The sequence below is a fragment of the Aedes albopictus genome, chromosome 3 (assembly GCF_035046485.1).
Source record: "Aedes albopictus strain Foshan chromosome 3, AalbF5, whole genome shotgun sequence".
NCBI lineage: Eukaryota > Metazoa > Arthropoda > Insecta > Diptera > Culicidae > Aedes > Aedes albopictus.
The window spans coordinates 376,771,240-376,788,779 of record NC_085138.1 but is presented as its reverse complement, the minus strand read 5'-3'; the positions used below and the strand labels follow the sequence as shown (position 1 = coordinate 376,788,779).

The window sequence follows — 17,540 nt, the reverse complement described above, 5'->3', positions numbered from 1 at the left end:
CGAAGTGTTCTTAAGAGCATTCAGTCCGAATCCATACTTCCCTAAAACTTAACAGTGTTTGTGTAGCGCACATAATTATGCGTTAAGAATAAGTAGGTGTTTGCTAGTCATTGCATCGTATTCATAAAGAACAACAACTCTTGAACATGTTCCTTTCATACTAACTGATCTTAAACCATCTTAAACAAAACCAGGAGGATTTAACTTGACGGCATCCATATTTTTCATCACGATGATCGATTCTGGCTTACCAAGAGTGTGCGCCATGTTGATGTTTGAGTTGCAAATTGAATTCATGGTTTTGCACGAGGAATTAAAATGGTAATTTTTTATATGCCAAAAAGCCCAAAATGACGTGGCGCACCGCCTTTTTTAGAAACAGTTCATTGCATTACACGGTCAATTTTTTTTGGCATGGTTTTTTTTTTGCCACAGCTACAGGGTTTCCCCGTGAAAATTTGCAAGTAAACATTATGGACATGGATGATACACATAATTTTTGTTTTTGCATTATTAATAATTTGCAATTTACTGCCAATTTATGTGATGATTTTATTTTCAGATTCAGTTTAACTCATTGGCTTTAATCGTTCTTTTAGGATGTTGTACGATCTCCAAAACAGCATGTTATTCTTCTTGCGACCTGTACAACAAATCTTATCGATGCTGTATAGTATACTACAAGAAAATGTCACAAAACCAAGAAGCATATATATCGTTTTAAGGGTTGGTTTTAACAACCTCCTGTAGGGTGGGCCCTTTTGGGTTTTAAAGAGTTTTATTACGGGTTTATTAGAGCTGTTAAGATTTCTAAGCTTTAAAATTAGTTTTAACTGTTTGATTGTAGCAACAGCTTGTAAGCAATGAGAAAACTAAAAATGTTACTTGGGCCGGCAAGGCTCATTGTTAGCATCTTAAGCAGCTTGAAAGCATGACTTTCTGGCTAATTTCTCCATCCTTTCATTAACGCTGATATTCGGCCATTCGTCTCTCGTTCTTACGCCTCAGAAAATTAGCTCCAGAATCTGCTTAGTATATTCTTCTACTTTCGGGTTTGGTACGATAAACGATGTAGTTACCATGCCATCTTTTCAACCATATCTTGAATCTCTAGCCTTTTTACCTACCTCTAGCCTTTTTATAGCGCTGCACTAAATCTGTATATCGAAAGTTCTGCTTCGGAAATTTCAGTTCGGTAACGGTTCGCGTGTGAAACAATGGAAACTTTTCTTTTGAACTATTATTTGCGGATTCCATTATTCACCATATCAACTGCCCGGGACTGACCATCAGTCACCAACGTGGCAAACGATCCTTCGTCAAAAAAGGCAACGGTGCCATATACGGTCAGAATCGTGAACATACGCACATTCTTTTCTGGTATTCCCTCGTACACGCACACGCTCATTAGCTGCCACTGTAGAGAACTTCGTTATCTCAGACACGTCTGACACTATTTCTTTTGAAAAGTTTATAAACACCCTCAACGGACTATTAATCTTTCCTCGCTTATTTTATAACTCGGTGGTAGCTTATCCATCAGCTCTTGCACTAACATTGGTTTACTAGGGTGATCTTTAAGCCCTGCAGCCTCCAGATGATCGCAGAGCTGCTTAACCGTAATCCTGAAATTAATAAACGTCTCTAGTTGATCAGATAGCAGTGCTGGCGTATTTCTTACTTCGATCAGCAGCGTTTTGAGTAGCTTCTCTGATCTCACATAAAGATTTCTCAAGTCATTTATCACGTCCGGAACCGAATCCAGAAGAACGAGTCGGCTTCTAACTGCTTTCAACGCGTCCCCTCGTAGACAGTCCTGCAGCCGCTTCAAATTTTTCAACTTTGAAAATCCAAATGCCGCCATCGTATGCTCGAAACTGCTTTATCCAAGTAATACGCTTGTCACAGACGAGTCATGGCGGCGCAGGTTTTTGTTGCGCAGAAGTCTCTGTGACTCACTTCTAACAAATAAATACTAACTTGTTAGAAGTAAGTCAGTCATAGTGACTTCTGCGCAACAAAAACCTGCGCCACCGTGACTCTTCAGTGACAATGGGTATGAATAGCGGCCGGACTTCCAGTTCTCGACGGAACGTCGTCGGAAGGTGTTGAGACACCACTTTCCGAGCAGCAAGCTGCTCCCTACAATTTCGGACTATTTTCGACCCCGGCCCGTAACCAACATTGCGCAAACTACTTCGATGGCTGCCAGGACGTTTGCTATGACGGACACTTTTAAGCACGGTTATCCTCTGACGATTCGCTGTCTTCAGTCGTCTCGTTTTCAGATTCAGCTACCACTTTCTGCATTGTCTTCGGCTTCATCTTGACAACTGCTTCAAACCATTTCCCGTTCTCAGTGGATTCTCTCCTGTAGGGTACGCCCCACGAACATCGACAGCCAACGGCTCTTCGACTTCCTTTGCCTGCTCTTTTAACCACCCCTTCGGATGATCCGTCGAAGCTCGATCACCTGCACCTGTCCTGCTCCTTCAACGCGTTGACTCTGTTGACGCTGCTACCAAACTGCATCCAGATTGCATCCCGCTTCTTCACAAACACGCCAGTTGAACGTCTAGCAGCTTCTGCTCAAGCTTCAATTGCTGTTCTTCCATCTCACGCTGTACTTGCGATTCTAGCTCACGCATCTCCTCTTCCTGCTTGAACTTCTTTTCTTTCCACGCCTTCTGCCGAGCGAGAAGCTCCTTCCGCGCCGCCAGCTGCTTCGCGAAGGCGCTTTTAATTCTTGGCGAGTTGCTCCTCTTCCAACTGCTTTTCAATTCTCGATCGACGTCAGAGCTTGCATAGTCTTGCCCGCTGCATCCGGAACATTCAGCTGTTACTTCGACACTGTCAGCTGACTGTCATCGAGCAAACCAAGCGCAAAATAATTGAGACTCGGCCAGTGCTGCCAGAACACTTGGGTGCCTTCACTTTGCTTGATTCCGGGCAATGAGTAAGCGGATTGAATTGGTGAGCTCATTTCATGCAATTATTATGAGGTGAAAGTTTCAACGAATATTAATCTCCCATTTCATAAAATATCTGGATAGTATGTTATAGTTCGACACGTTTTGACAGCCATTGCTGTAAATTTAACAAATAAATATTGTGCAGTTCGTCACTACAAGTTTCGGCGTGAAATCCTTGAATAAAGTTTTATTAAAATATACATTTTCTTCTAATAAGAGCCACTCCTGTCTAGACCTGTGCGCCACCGAGACTTATTGTCCTACGCCGACGCCGACTGAGGTATCGCCGGCGCGCCATTTTCCGCTGTTTGTCACGCCGCTGCAAGAGCAAAATTAAGCTTTCATAAAGTTGAGATAAAAAAATCTCACGAACACTTTAATAAGAGTTTGACTGCAATTGTTGATTTCTCGTTATCGTTTTTCATATCTGCAAATGTAATATCATCATTTAGCAAAAAAAAAAATGGATGATCAATATACGGTTACTTTTGTAGTTATGTATAGACTAGTCAAATTCCAAACCATTCTCTAGCAGCTTATGAAGGGATTATTAAAAAAACGGGTCGTATTTATTGAAATAATACTATTAAGAGGTTCTCAATAGAAAATTCCAACGCTTAAGTTATGCCCTTATGATATTAAAATTTTAACAATAAGTCTGGTCATTGGAACTTTCGTCTATTTTTTTGTCATTGTTAACTGGTAATTGTTCTGATGAAATTCAAATGGAGTTTCAAGGTTTCCATTCAAATACGAAACTCTTAGAACTTTTTTTATTTATCATTCACAGCTCTTTAGAAGTTTCCTCAGAGATTCTTCCAGAGGAATTCAGTGATGCCTCCAGGACATCTACCAGAGCTTCCCCTCGAAAGTTCTCCAGGAACGACTCCAGGAGTTTCATCTTTTTTTAGAAGATTTTTCAGGAAGATCTTGACAGGAGCACCTTCAGGGAAAGCTCCAGGAGTTCTTTAAAAAAAATTTCAGGAGGATACCTTCCAGAGATGCATCAGAAATTCACCCAGAAGATCCCTCAGGGATTGCCATAGGAGGCTCTTCAGGGATTTCTTCTGAAGTTCATTCAGGAATTCCTACATAAGTTTCTTTAGGAACTAGTCCAGGACTTTCCTCAAAGATTCCAACGGAGGATTTCTGTTAACGTTCTGTAGGGATCGCTCAAGAAGATCCTTCAGGGATCACTCCGGGGGTTGCATCAGGGATTTCTACAGGAGATCCTTCTAGAATCCCTCCTGGGATTTCTTCAAAAATCACTCTTGTTTTTTTTTTGGGATTCCTCTTGGAATTACTTCAGAGATTCTTTCAGGAGATCTTTCAATTATTCCTCCAGAAGTTTCTTAGGTTATCTTTCCAGGAGTACGTTCACAGATCTCCCTAATAGCTCCAGGATGATTCAGGGATGCCTCCAGGTATTCATTAGGAATTCCTTCAGAAGTTTCCTTTGTTATTTGAGTAGGAGTTCGCTCAGGTATTGTTCCAGAAGTCCCTTCAGAGATTTTTTCAGGAGGATTCATAAATGTCTCCTCTAAATCCATCAAGAATTCCGTAAGCAGTTTATTCAGGAATTATTGCAGGATTTCTGACATAAATCAGTCCAGGAGCAGAAATTCCTCCTTAATATCTTCAGGAATTCCTACACCACCTTCTTCAGAAATCTCTCCAGGAGAGAGATCAATCCAACGAAACCTCCAGGAGAATTCCTTCCTTCATGAATTCCTCCTAAAATTCTTTCGGGGATTTCTCCTGATATTCCGTCGTGGGTTTATCCTGAAATTCTTTCGGAATTTTCTCCTGGGATTTCTTTGATAATTTTTCTTATAATTCCTTCGGAAATTCCTCCTAGATTTCCTTCAGGGATTCCTCATGGCATTCCTCCAGGAGTCCTCCTGGAATTTCTTCCGCGATTTCTCTTAGAATCTCTTAAACTCCTACGGAGATTCCTCCTGATTCTCCGTCAGGGATTTCTCTTGGAAATCCTTAGGCGATTTCTCTTGAAATCACTTCGCAGATTCCTCTGGAAATTTCTTCGAAGAATCCTTCTAAAGTTTATTCCGGGGTTTCTCCTGGGGGTTTTTCTTCGAGGATTCCTTCTAAAATTCCTTCGGGGATTTCTCTTGGTATTCCGTCTGGGATTCCTTTCGGAATGTCTTCTTGATTCCCTCGTGGAAGTTTTTTGGTAATTCTTCTACGAATTGATTCGAAGATTCCTCCTAGAATCCCTTTGGGGATCCCTCTCGGTTCCTCCGGGATTTTCTCTTAGACTTTCTTCGGAAATGCCTGCTAGAATTCCTTCGAGGATTCCTCGTGGAATTCTTTCGGTAATTCCGCCTAAAATTCTCTAAGGAATTCCTTAGTGTCAATAGTGCGACCTTATTATCAAATTTGATAGCTTCTGAAGGTTCTAGGAAAATAAAACAAAATGTAATGCAACATGCACTACACTAAGAATATGGGTAATGTCATAATAGGGCTAATCACTGGTCGCAGTGACGGACCCGAACAGAAATACAAAAAGGTATTCATTCAAATGTAATAGTTTATGGTCATGAAAAAGCTCAGACTACAAACCCTAGAGGGTAATGACAACTTTTTTTACTTTGCCAATGATCAAATTTTGGTCTCGCCGATTCACGCCGGTGACGCCGATGACGCCGCTGCCGCCGGCCTAAAAAGGCCCTCACGCCGTCGCCGAGCAAAATATAGTCGGCGCACAGGTCTACTCCTGTCCGTGTCGGTAAAGTGTACATCAGCCGGGGCCCGTGGCGTAGTGGATACACGTTCACTTCATAAGTGGATGGGCATGAGTTCGATCCCAGTCTCGGCACTTGCAATTTTTTGTCAGTTGATTTACAACCAGCCAAGGCCGCCTGAAAATCTCTATAATAAAGATAGATCAATCAATCAACTAACATTCCTTTCCTTCCTCGATGACTGTAAGGACGTGGCCGGAGCCGTTGTTGATTTAATAATGCTTGGAATTCTTGAAGATGCACATTGAGAACGGTATGCATTCCGATTGTTCTGGTCAATCACGGAGTAGCAACTACGAATTGTACAGCCATCTACACTCATGCTCATCCAACTGTTTACATATACAGGGGATACTCAAAATAACTGGGACAGGTAAAATTTTCACTTTTCAATAAATGTTCAAATCGCTGTAACTTTTCGAAAAGGGCATCAAATATTCTCAAATTTGTACTGTAAGCTCATAAACTAGTTGTGTATGAGTGGTCAAAATTTGGGAAGGATCGGGCCATTCTACACAAAGTTATAAAGGTTCTAAAAAAAGGTATAATCACAGACAAACAGACGTAACTCTTCGAACCTTTTTCGATTCAAATCATAGTCACGGAAACATATTCGCCCAATGCTAAAGGGACAATGTTTGGCCGACCACCAACTAGGTGGCGGTAGTAAGCAAACGTCAAACTCGAACAAAAACTATGCGAGCGCCACGGTTGGGCAGTTGGCCAACTATCAAATTTTGAAAAACACCGTTAAATCGGTGTACGATGGGAATCATCAGAGTGTTACGTCTGTTTGTCTGTGGTATAATTTTCCGATAGCCAATTTTGATCTGTTATATCTCCGGATACAATGAACCGAATGCAATGAAATTTTGATCATTTATGACTCATATAATGCGCTATTAAAAACATTTGACTAAACTAAAAATTCTTCACACGAAAGAAAACTATTTCGATTAGATTATTTACTGAAATTTACTGAAAAAACATGGAATAAATGAAATCACCATAACTTTTTTTTTTTCTTATTAATAATTTCAAATTAAGTCCACTGTTTTTCAAAGTTCATTATTTAAGTCATAAATGATCAAAATTTCATTGCATTCGGTTCATTGAATCCGGAGATATAGCAGCTCAAAATTGGCTATCGGATAATTATACCTTTTTCTAGAACCTTTATAACTTTGTGTAGAATGGCCCGATCCTTCCCAAATTTTGACCACTGATACACAACTAGTTGATGAGCTTACAGTAAAAAATATTTGATTTGAGAATATTTGATGCCCTTTTCGAAAAGTTACAGCGAGTTGAACATTTTTTTAAAAGTGAAAATTTTGCCTGTCCCAGTTATTTTGAGTATCCCCTGTATTGTGTTACCAACAATCGATGATATACGATCTATAGTTTCCAATGTAATAAATTTTACGCCACATTGATCAAAAACATCATAACCGAGTAAACAACGTTGACAAAGCTGACGAAAGTTTTCGTCGTGATTTCCAGCATTCCCATGCAACTCATCGAGTATCCGGTTCTGGTGTTCATCCATATAATAACCAAGGACGATTTCATTCGCATGTACTGCGCATGATGCTTCCGACAGTAGGGCAGTTGTGCACAGTGCTCGTAGATCACATCGCCAATCGACTCGCCCTGAATATTAAATGAAATAATTCAGCTGTGAAGGATTTTGAAGTTATTCAATACCACTTACAACATCCTGTAGTGAATCAACTAAATAACACCACAAATAGTGCTTGAATACGTAGACTACCGACAATGACACCAATGTTCCAGAAAGAAAATTGAAACCCGTTTTATGGGATAGATAAAAACATGTCCCAAGGCTGTACATGGCGTAGAAATGAGCAATGAAGAAGGCTTTCTCGACTAACGTTTGAAGAATGGCAAAGTGTCTGAAATGAAGAATTGACATGCATGGTTATGCGAACTTCGCCAGATGTCACTTACCTCCAATACTCCATCTGTTGGTTCAGAAGATCTCTAACGTCCCGTTCCATTCGTGAAAAGTAAACATCTGGACTCGATGAAGTCTGGTTCAGCACACGGTAGTAGCGATGGGCTAAGATTTTAAGCTTGCACCGCATTCCCATGATGAGCATTCCGATGCAAGCCATATTGCTGAGAAACTTTGGAACAGTTCCTATGCACAGGAGCTGCGTAGAAGTCATGTAGAAGAATCGTTTTAGTAGTTTTCCGTGACTGGCAAGCGGTGGTGGCATCCCGAGGGCTTGTTCGGTGACCTCACTCGGGATCAAAAGCGTTACACCATTGGCAGCCGTCATTCCATAGATGATCCGCATCATGGTACAAGCCGATCGGTTGAACTCCTTCTGTACGAGTTCATCGTAAGCCTCATCCCCGGAGTTGAACTTCTTGTTGGTGATGAAATTCAAGACCGTGCAAATTGAGTTCTTTTCGAAAACCAACAGCAACCACTTGATCAAAATGGCAAAACAGCCTACGAGTTTTGTGAACGTGATGATTGTTCGGAAATCGACACTGTTTCTACCGTCGCTTGCATATACCATCTGCAGGATGGTCACTGCCATCTGGTAGAGGAATAATCCGTTGACAAAGATGCGAACTTGGCGACCGTAGGTCCATTTGGGTGTCCTTTCGCTTTGGATTTCTTAATTAACCAAAAAAAGCTTGTAACTTGTAAACCTTGTATATGTATAAGTATTACCTGTTCCAGACAGCAGCATAAACCCATCCACAAGGTGAAAGCAATCACTAGCAGGACCTTCATCGGAGAAAAAGTGACTCAATGTAGATCTTCTGGACGAGAACCATGACTGAAGGCGCTTGTTGCCTGATCGAATTCCTGCAAACATTTCGTGTTAAAGCCTGGGCACTAACTGACAAATCAGAGAGACTCTAAATCTTACGTGTTAACGAACCTGGAAAGCCTACACCTGCGGTGATGCGATTTACTGTGATGTATCAATAATCAAACAGACTTAATTTGATTCTTTTGTCCGCCAAAGGTTTCTTCCAGTAAGCTTATGTGCTAATCGATAACTTTCAGTGCGAAACCACAACACCTATTGTGCCAGCTAACCCACATAGAATGAACTATTTTTCTTCTATTTGATGGCATACTTCTTCGCATATCAATATATAATGGTACGAATCAGTTCTTTTCCAATGCATATAATTAACATCCTTTACATATTCCTTCAGATCAGTGGTTTCTCAACTTGAAGCTGGCGTTATGTCCCAATTGGAACAGAGCTAGCTCCTCAGTTACTGTTCTATGAGCACTTGCAAAGTTATTAACCTTCCAGGACGCGCACCATCAAGCAACCGAAACTGCACCTCGCTCGCGCTGTATACGAAAAGCGAGGTTTGTTTGATAGTGTTGTACATTTTACAACAGCGCGCGCGCTGAAGGGTTAACTGAGAGCTTTATTTGCCAATTACCAACTACGGCTGTTCGAGTCCGTATGAAGTTGATCATCAATACTAACTTCTTTTCTCGATCAGCCTAGATAGCTGTGTAGTGTCGGTAGCGATTGTCTCAATTGGCTAAGAATAACACTACGGACCGCCTGTTCCGGTGGTAAGAGTCCACCAACAGGTGACCCCTAATTCATGGTATGTTGCGGCTTTATGCTTACCGTGCCTAGGAATGAATGGCTAGGGGGGGTCTAATAAAAACCTAACCGCAAACGGAGCCTGTGGAGTACCAGGGCGCCCTCCACAGTATGTAGCCCTTACTGCGCTAACCGGAGCAATGGTGCAGTGGACCTTGTGTTTCTCCGAGATAATCATCTGCCCTTCTTTAGTCTCACTTGAGGCTAAATGAGGGCGGGATTATGAATATTTTGTTAATTAGTTTAAATTTTCACCTATATGGTTTCGCATTATGCGATTTACACAGTGTATTCTGTGTATCCTCGCCTTTGGCGTTTTCCAATCGATACCGATTTGGTTTTATTGTTGCTGTTCTTTGTTGTGCTGTTGTTGCGAAGAGTTTAATCTTACCTAGTTTGGGTAGTGGCTACGGTTAAGATAGCTCAGATCAATCTTCTGCATAAAAGAACAGCAAAGATCAATCTTTGCAGACTTATGCAAAATGGTACAGTCCAAGTGGCCTTGGTACAAGAACCTTACTTTCGTAAGGGAAAATTATATCTAGGAAACCTTGTGAACCCGATTTTTGCTACTTTCAGTAAACATGAAATGGCAAACCCGCGTGTCATGCCTCGATCTTGTGTGCTTGTCAACAACGCAATAGTTGCTACACTCATCTCTGAACTAATCACCAGAGATGTATGTGCTATCACAATTGATGTATCTGTTGGAAATCTCAACAGGGAATACGTCTATTGTTCGGTTTATTTATCGCACGATGAACCATCCCCTACGGATGCTTTCAAACAAGTCATCGCATACTGTACTTCAAAAGGCCTTCCGCTAATTGTTGGCAGTGATGCTAATGCTCACCATATCATCTGGGGCAGCTCAGACATTAACTTGAGAGGCTCCAGTTTGATGGAGTACTTAAGTAGTACAGATCTTGCATTACTTAACATAGGCAACCACCCAACCTTCATGGTATGTGCTAGAGAGGAAGTGTTAGACATAATGCTTTGCTCTAGCAGAATTAGTCACGAGCTAACCAATTGGCATGTGTCAGATGGAGAATCTTTATCTGACCATCGCTATATCTTTTTTGAACATTTAAATGTTACTTCACAAACATTGCGTTTCAGGAATCCTCGGTCAACAAACTGGGATCATTTTACTGATTTGGTTGCGGCCAAATTTCATGGATACTCACCATTCATTGACACTCCAAGTTTAGATGATGCCGTTGATACTACAACGAACTTCATCAGGGAAGCTTTTGAAGAAGCATGCCCTGTACGGTCTGTGAAGATCACAAGAGGAACCCCTTGGTGGAACTCTGATCTGGCGAAACTCAGGAAACAATGTAGAAAGAGTTGGAACAGACGACGTTCGGCTGGTTCGGAGGCTTTCAGGTCGGCTCGCAAGGCCTACAGGAAAGCTCTCCGGTCTGCTGAACGATCCGGCTGGAAAAAACTTTGTACAAATGTTTCCAACTTGAGTGAAGTCAGTCGGTTAAACAAAATCTATGCGAAATCTAAGGATTTCCGGGTGAACGAACTTCGTTTGCCAAATGGCGATCTGACTTCCTCTGATGAGGAAGTTCTGGAATGCTTATTCAGCACACACTTCCCTGGATGTGTGGATATTACATCTTCGGATGAACCTGATGTCTTTTCTTGTAGTTATGATTCTTTAGTTTTGACTCGGAGTATTGTAACTATAGAATCGATTGAGTGGGCTCTAAATAGCTTTGCTCCTTTCAAATCTCCTGGGCAGATGGGATTTATCCTTTTTTGCTTCAGAAGGGATTTGATTATTTCAAGCATGTTTTGAAAAAAAACTACTTGTTTGCAGTTTTGCTACAGGGCAAGCTACAGGGTATATTCCCAAATCCTGGCGGGATATTACTGTAAAGTTTATTCCGAAAGTGGGTCGTGCGTAGTATGAAGAAGCAAAGAGTTTCAGACCTATCAGTTTGACCTCTTTTCTTCTGAAATGCTTAGAACGCATTGTGGATCATCACATCTGTGATGTTCATCTGGCCAACGTGCCTCTTCATGTGAATCAACATGCCTACCAATCTGGTAAGTTCACTGTGACTCTTTTACACAAGGTTGTTTACGATATCGACAAAGCATTCGCTCAAAAGCAGTCTTGTCTGGGTGTTTTCTTATATATCGAGGGTGCCTTTAACAACGTGCCTTTCGATGCCATATTGGAAGCCCCACGGAGTCATGGTATATCTCCAATGATTTCCAATTGGATTCACCAAATGCTCAGAAACCGATATCTCTTCTCGACATTGCGCCTAGCAGGGATTAGGAAATTGAGTGTTTGTGGATGCCCCCAAGGGGGAATCTTATCGCCACTTTTGTGAAATCTCGTAGAGATACGCTAATGAGGCAACTCAATAATAGCGGTTTTCCTACTTATGGTTTTGTCGACGACTACCTAGCATTGTTAGTTGGTATGTGTATCACCACCCTTTTTTCGACCTGATACAAAGCGCCCTACAGGTTGAGGGTTGATGTCGCCAATATGGCTTTACGGTTAATCCGAGTAAAACAACTATTGTTCTTTTCACGGAAAGGCGAAACCGTAATGGCGTTCGACCTTTGCGTTCCTTTGATTCTGAAATCGATGTGACTGAACAGGTAAAGTATGTTGAGTCCCTCTTGATTCCAAGCTTTCCTGGACACCTCACATTGAGTTCAGAATCAAGAAATCTTGTATGGCCTTCGGGCAATGCCGGCGTACTTTTGGTACAACTTGGGGTCTAAAACCCAAGTATATCAAATGGATTTACACAACTGTGCTTCTAGATGTCTACTAGAGGAAACTCCTGTGAACCGCACATCAACACACACCTCGTTGTTTCCACTTTTGGTGAATTGGGACAAAGTTGTCCTTGCTCCAAGTGATCTTACAATTGCTTGTAATTTTCCATATAGGATATTGTCCACGAAATTCCCTTCTCGGGAAGAGTGGACATCTGGATATATGGAGAGAAGTATTTCAGACGGCATCGTATGTTACACTGATGGCTCCCTTCTCGAAGGTCGAGCGGGTGCTGGTGTTTATTCTCGTGAGCTAAGGCTGTATCAGTCTTACTCACTTGGTAGACACTGCACCATTTTTCAGGCCGGAATCTTTGCTCTTATGTGCGGAGTGCAATCAGCACGTCAGCAGCACGTAATGGGCAAAGTAATATACTTCTGTTCAGATAGCCAGGCTGCTATTAAAGCACTTGCTTCGGCCAACTCTAGGTCGAAGGTACCCGGATAAAAACTAACCATAGGGTATTTGGTGAAAACCATTCCTGTACCATACAGTGTACCAGCTACAATATAGTGTATTGTAATGGAATGGTTCGCTAAAAGCTTTGCACATTGGTAGCTATTATACATTTACATCCGATCTTTATGTAACAATATATTATACTGTTTTTCTTACGTTTGAACCATTCACTATTCCGAAACAATCTTTTTCCGTGCATTTTTAATTTTTTATTCAGTTTATGATTCTTTGCGTGCTTTGTTTTGTTGATGTCCCTGACATTTTTGTTGCAAAGGAAATGAAAGAGAAAAAAGTGAATAAGTTGAAACATCTATGTTCAGTCCGCAAAGCGAACTGAAGAATGAAAATTTACCATCAACATCATATTGCGCCCGTCGACTCCCACCTCCCATCAACCAGCAGAAGTTAGCAGTCAGTCGGCGCATATTGATAGCGAGCACTCCGTCCGAACACAACCGCAACAAGCAGTTTCTCTCCGACACGACCCGCGTGCAACGAGCGACCGAGACGAAGACGAGAAACGTGTGACGAGCGAGAATAGAACCCACGAGAGATGAGTGACCCGACGAAGCCGACAGAGAGGGAGAGAACTTTCACGCCCGGTATGCGCGTCCGCTGCCGATCATCATCATCGTCAACCATCATCATCACGCGCGCATCTAGAACGTTCCACAGTTTCTAGTGTACATTGGGGACGGTATAAATATGCGCGCGTTGCGCAAAGTTGAGTCAGTGTAAATCGATCCGGCTAACGATCGCAATAAATAGAATTAAGTTAAGAGAAATTATTCCTCTAGTTTCATCCACCTATCCGAACCAATCCTGGTTTCTGGTGTCAGAGCTCTTAGCTTCTGGCCACCAGTTGGAGTGTGCTATCAGCCGACCGAGGCTGAACTAGTCCACTTGAGAGTTGGATACCATTCGCCTGCGGGCACCCCCGGGAAGGAGCTTCAAACCGCTCCTGCTCCCATCGGCTCGATCTCTGCGGGGACGAGCGCATCCGGTGAGGCCAACCGGCCAATAGCCAGCCCCATTCCACCCTATACAGTCCACTGCGCGTGTGTAGCACGCACCAATCTATTTAAAGTCAATAAAATGTTTAAATAAAGTGGTAAACCAGGTGTCCAAAGGACTGCATATCCAAGAGATATGGTGGGCTAGGTATGTAGAGTGCGATGAGAGGAATACGAATGTGGGTCAACCCGGAAAGACGCAGGCCAGATTACCGTAAATCAGTGGATGAGTTCAACACTATTCTTTCTCTTCTTCATTGGCGTAACTAGAGGAGGGGCCAGGGGGGCCAGGCCCCCCCCAGAATCCGCCAGGCCCCCCCCAGAAATTTTTCATGACTTTATATATGGAAATTAGAAAAAAATCTGAAAACCACTGTCGTGGTGACAAATATAGATCTATATTCTCAATTTAGTTGAAAATCGGAGTTTTCGACTAGCGAAGTTGGATTTTTCTCCAAATCCGTGCGTCGGACCTAACTTCGGAAGTGGTGCGCTGTATAGCAAACAGCTATACAGCGCACCACTTCCGAAGTTAGGTCCGATGCACGGATTTGGAGAAAAATCCAACTTCGCTAGTCAAAAATTCCGGGTTTCAACTGCACGTACAGTAATAGAAATTTATTTGGCATAATTTGTGTTTTAATTGACAGTTATTGGAGGCAATTCTCAACTTGTCACTCTTTACAAGATCATTGTCCAAAATGGACGATGTAATTAGTTAGTTTTGTTTGGAAATATTATATAATCAGAATTAGATATATAGAAAGCAATACTTTGTACATCTTCTTTTTTAAATCGCTGAGAAATTAAATCTAAATGATAATTTCCAGGAATTCCTGGATGGGTATCTTTAAGAATCTTTGAATTGTCTAGCAGCATTACTGCAAAATATGGTTAAGTGATTTTTTATGGAAATCAAGTATCATGTGGGAAAAAACTCTGGTTGAATTTGCAATGGAATTCCAGCAAAAGTTTGTGAATTCCTAGTGAGAATAGATGTACATAGCTGAAGCGTAAACGCGAATGTATTCATTAAACCATGCTGGAGGTGATTTCTAGTCGGTCACTATTAATTTCTTTTATTTCGTGGGCCAGGGGTATTTTTGCGTCTATCAAACAACGCACAAATTCAAATGGTCATTGAGGATGTTTTAATATATTTAAAAGCTGGTGCTGCAAGATGTAATCGTAAGTTTGAAGGTATTCATGATTGGACTTGTAAAAGACTTGGTATTCATGAGATAATTGTGAAAAAAATCCTGGATGACTTCTTGGAGAATTTCTTGGCTTCTATGTCCCTCTAAAATTATCTAAAAGAATTTCAATACATATCGCTGGAGGAATTCCTCTAGAAATCCTTCAAATTATTCAAAAAATCTACAAGTAATCCTAAAAAAACCCTGGGGTGAATCCCTGAAAAACATTATGAACGGAATACTGTAATTTTTTAACTAACCGCTGAATCAATTTTTAAAAAAATCCCGAGAGAAATTTCGGAAGAAATTCTTGGAGCAATACCTACAGTCCCTGGAGTGATTTGTGAAAGCATACCTGGAGGAATCCGAAAAGCAATTATGCTAGGAATTTCAGGAAAAAAATTCTGAAGAATCCGCATCAGAAATCCCTGTAGAAATTACTAGAAAATTTTTTAGATGAATTCTTGGAGGAATTTCTGGATGCATTCCTGGAGGAATCCTTAGAGGAATTCTTCAAGAAATCATAGAAGGAGTTCCTAGATGTATTTCTGGACGATATCCGGGAGAACCTTCTGGAAAAATTCCATGCGGAATCTCTGGAAAAGTTCCTGGATTAATGCCTGAAGCATTAGGGGATTTGTTTATTATCGTACAAATTGGTATAAAGTTTCTGAAGGTTAATAAAATTAGGTAGGGATCATATATATTTGAAAAACTAAATTGAAAAAAATCAGGGTCGCTTAATTTTCCGGAAACTCCAGTGAAAATCAAACATTTTCCACAGACACCACATACTTTGAAAAATCATAGAATGAAGCATCATATGCACATTTTTTTTTGCGAAATCACATGCAAATTTTCTCAGCAATTCCAAGATGGATTTGTGGAGGAAATCCTAGAAATTTTTTTGGACAAATTCCTGGCGGATTCCCTGGAAAAGTTAATGGATTGATTGATTGATTTGTCTTTTTTAAAGAGACTTTCAGCCCTTGGCTCCAAAGTCAATGTATAAATTTCTGAAGGAGGCATCCCTGGAGAAGTTCCTGGAGTAATACCTGGAGCATTAGAGAAATTTCTGATGAAATTCCAAGATAAATTTCTAGAAGAATTCCCAGAGCAATTTCTGGAGGAATTCCGGGAGGAATTCTTGGAGGAATCTCACGGAAGAATCCTAAGAGGAATCCCTGCAGGAATTTCTGGAATATTCTTGGAGGAATTCCTGGTGGAATTTCTAAAAGAACCCGTGAAATAACTCCTGGACGGATTTCTAGAGGAATCCCTGGAGTTGAAATTCATGGATTTATTCCTAGGGGAAATCTGAAAGAATTTCCGGAGGAATCCCTTGGAAAAATTCCTATAGAATTTCTTGAAGAATCTCCTGAAAGAATATCAGAAGCAATCTCTAAAGGATTTCCTGCAGAAATTCCTGGAGGAATGCTATAGGAATTTCCGAAAAAATTCCTGGAGGGATTCCTGGATCAATTTCTGAAGAAATTCCTGTAGGAATTTCTGAAGAAATACCTACGGTAAATCTTGGTAGAATTTCTTGAGGAGCCCCTGGAGACACTACGGTAATAATTTCTGAGGAATTCCCAGAGGAATTCCTGAAGGAATTCCTATATGAATTCCTGAAGGACTTTCTGAAGGAATTCCTAGAGTATTTTTGAAGAAACCTCATAAGGAATTCCCGCAAAATTTCTGAGAGAAATTTTTACAAAAATTCTTGAAAGAATCCCTGGAGATATTCTTGGAAAGAACCCTGGAGAAATCCTTGAAACAAATTTCTGGAGGAACCTTAGGAGGGGTTCCTGGAGGAACTTCCGGACAAGTTCCAGGTAGAATTTCAGGAGGAATTTCTGGACAAATCTTTAAAGGCAATCTTGGGGAAATTCCACGGAACTATTCATGGATGAATTCCAGGAGGAATCCCTTAATCAATTTTTTGAGAAATCCTTCAATGAATTCCTGGAAGAATCTCTAGAGGAATTCTGGAAAGAATCCATAGAGAAATTTCTGAATATATTCATAGAGAAATTCCTAAAGAAATTCCTAGAGAAATTCCTAGATGAATTCTGAGAGGAATTTCTAATGGCGTTCCAGGAGAAATTTCCAGTGGAATTTCTGGAGGACTTACAGGAGCAATTTCAGAAGGAATTTCTGGAAGAATTACTGGAGAAATCATCGGAGGAATTTCTGGAGGAATCCATGAAATAATTCCTGGAGGAATGTGTAGAGGAAACCTCGGAGAAGAAATTCCTGGGTTAATTCTTGGGGGAAACCCTGGAAGGATTTCTGGAGGAATTCCTAGATCCATTCCTGAATAAATTCCCGAAAGTATTCCTGAAGAAATACCTGGGATAATTTTTGGTGAAATTCGTGGTAGAACTCCTGGAGGAGTCCCTGGAGAAATGCCTGGATGAAATCCTGGAAGAATGCCAAGAGGAATATCTGGAATAACTCTTGAATAAATTCCAGAAAGAATTTGTGGGGAAATTTTTAAAAGAATCCCTTGAGGATTTCCTGGAGGATTCCTGAAAAAATATTTGAAGGAATTCCTAGAGATATCTCAGGAAGAAATCATTCAGGAATCCCAGCAAAAATTATTGGAATATTTCTTGGATAAACTCCGGAAGGAATTCTTGGGGTAATTTCTAAATGAATCCCTGGAGGATTTTCTAGATAAATTCTTGGAGAAAT

General features: G+C 41.0%; 2 protein-coding genes across 3 annotated transcripts in view; one reads left to right on the top strand and one right to left on the bottom strand.

Moving 5' to 3' along the window:
• The window catches only part of LOC109409873 (GTP-binding protein Di-Ras2), a 539,614-nt gene that overhangs the window by 213,384 nt on the left and 308,690 nt on the right, over positions 1–17,540 (top strand). The gene's annotated exons all lie outside the window — the stretch shown is intronic.
• Positions 7,111–8,633, bottom strand: LOC134291814 (uncharacterized). The gene is made up of 4 exons (XM_062860054.1): positions 8,448–8,633; positions 7,709–8,390; positions 7,452–7,653; positions 7,111–7,390 (listed from the first exon to the last, which is right to left on the bottom strand). The coding sequence occupies exons 1-4, from the start codon at positions 8,593–8,595 to the stop codon at positions 7,160–7,162; spliced, it is 1,263 nt and encodes a 420-aa protein (XP_062716038.1). The 5' UTR covers positions 8,596–8,633; the 3' UTR covers positions 7,111–7,159.

Excerpts from the sequence above, each read along its gene's own strand:
- LOC134291814 (XM_062860054.1), bottom strand. The coding sequence starts at position 8,595 with ATGTTTGCAGGAATTCGATCAGGCAACAAGCGCCTTCAGTCATGGTTC. Across the intron at positions 8,391-8,447 it reads TATGCTGCTGTCTGGAACAG|AAATCCAAAGCGAAAGGACA; the intron begins GTAATACTTATA and ends TGGTTAATTAAG. Across the intron at positions 7,654-7,708 it reads CAACAGATGGAGTATTGGAG|ACACTTTGCCATTCTTCAAA; the intron begins GTAAGTGACATC and ends TCTTCATTTCAG.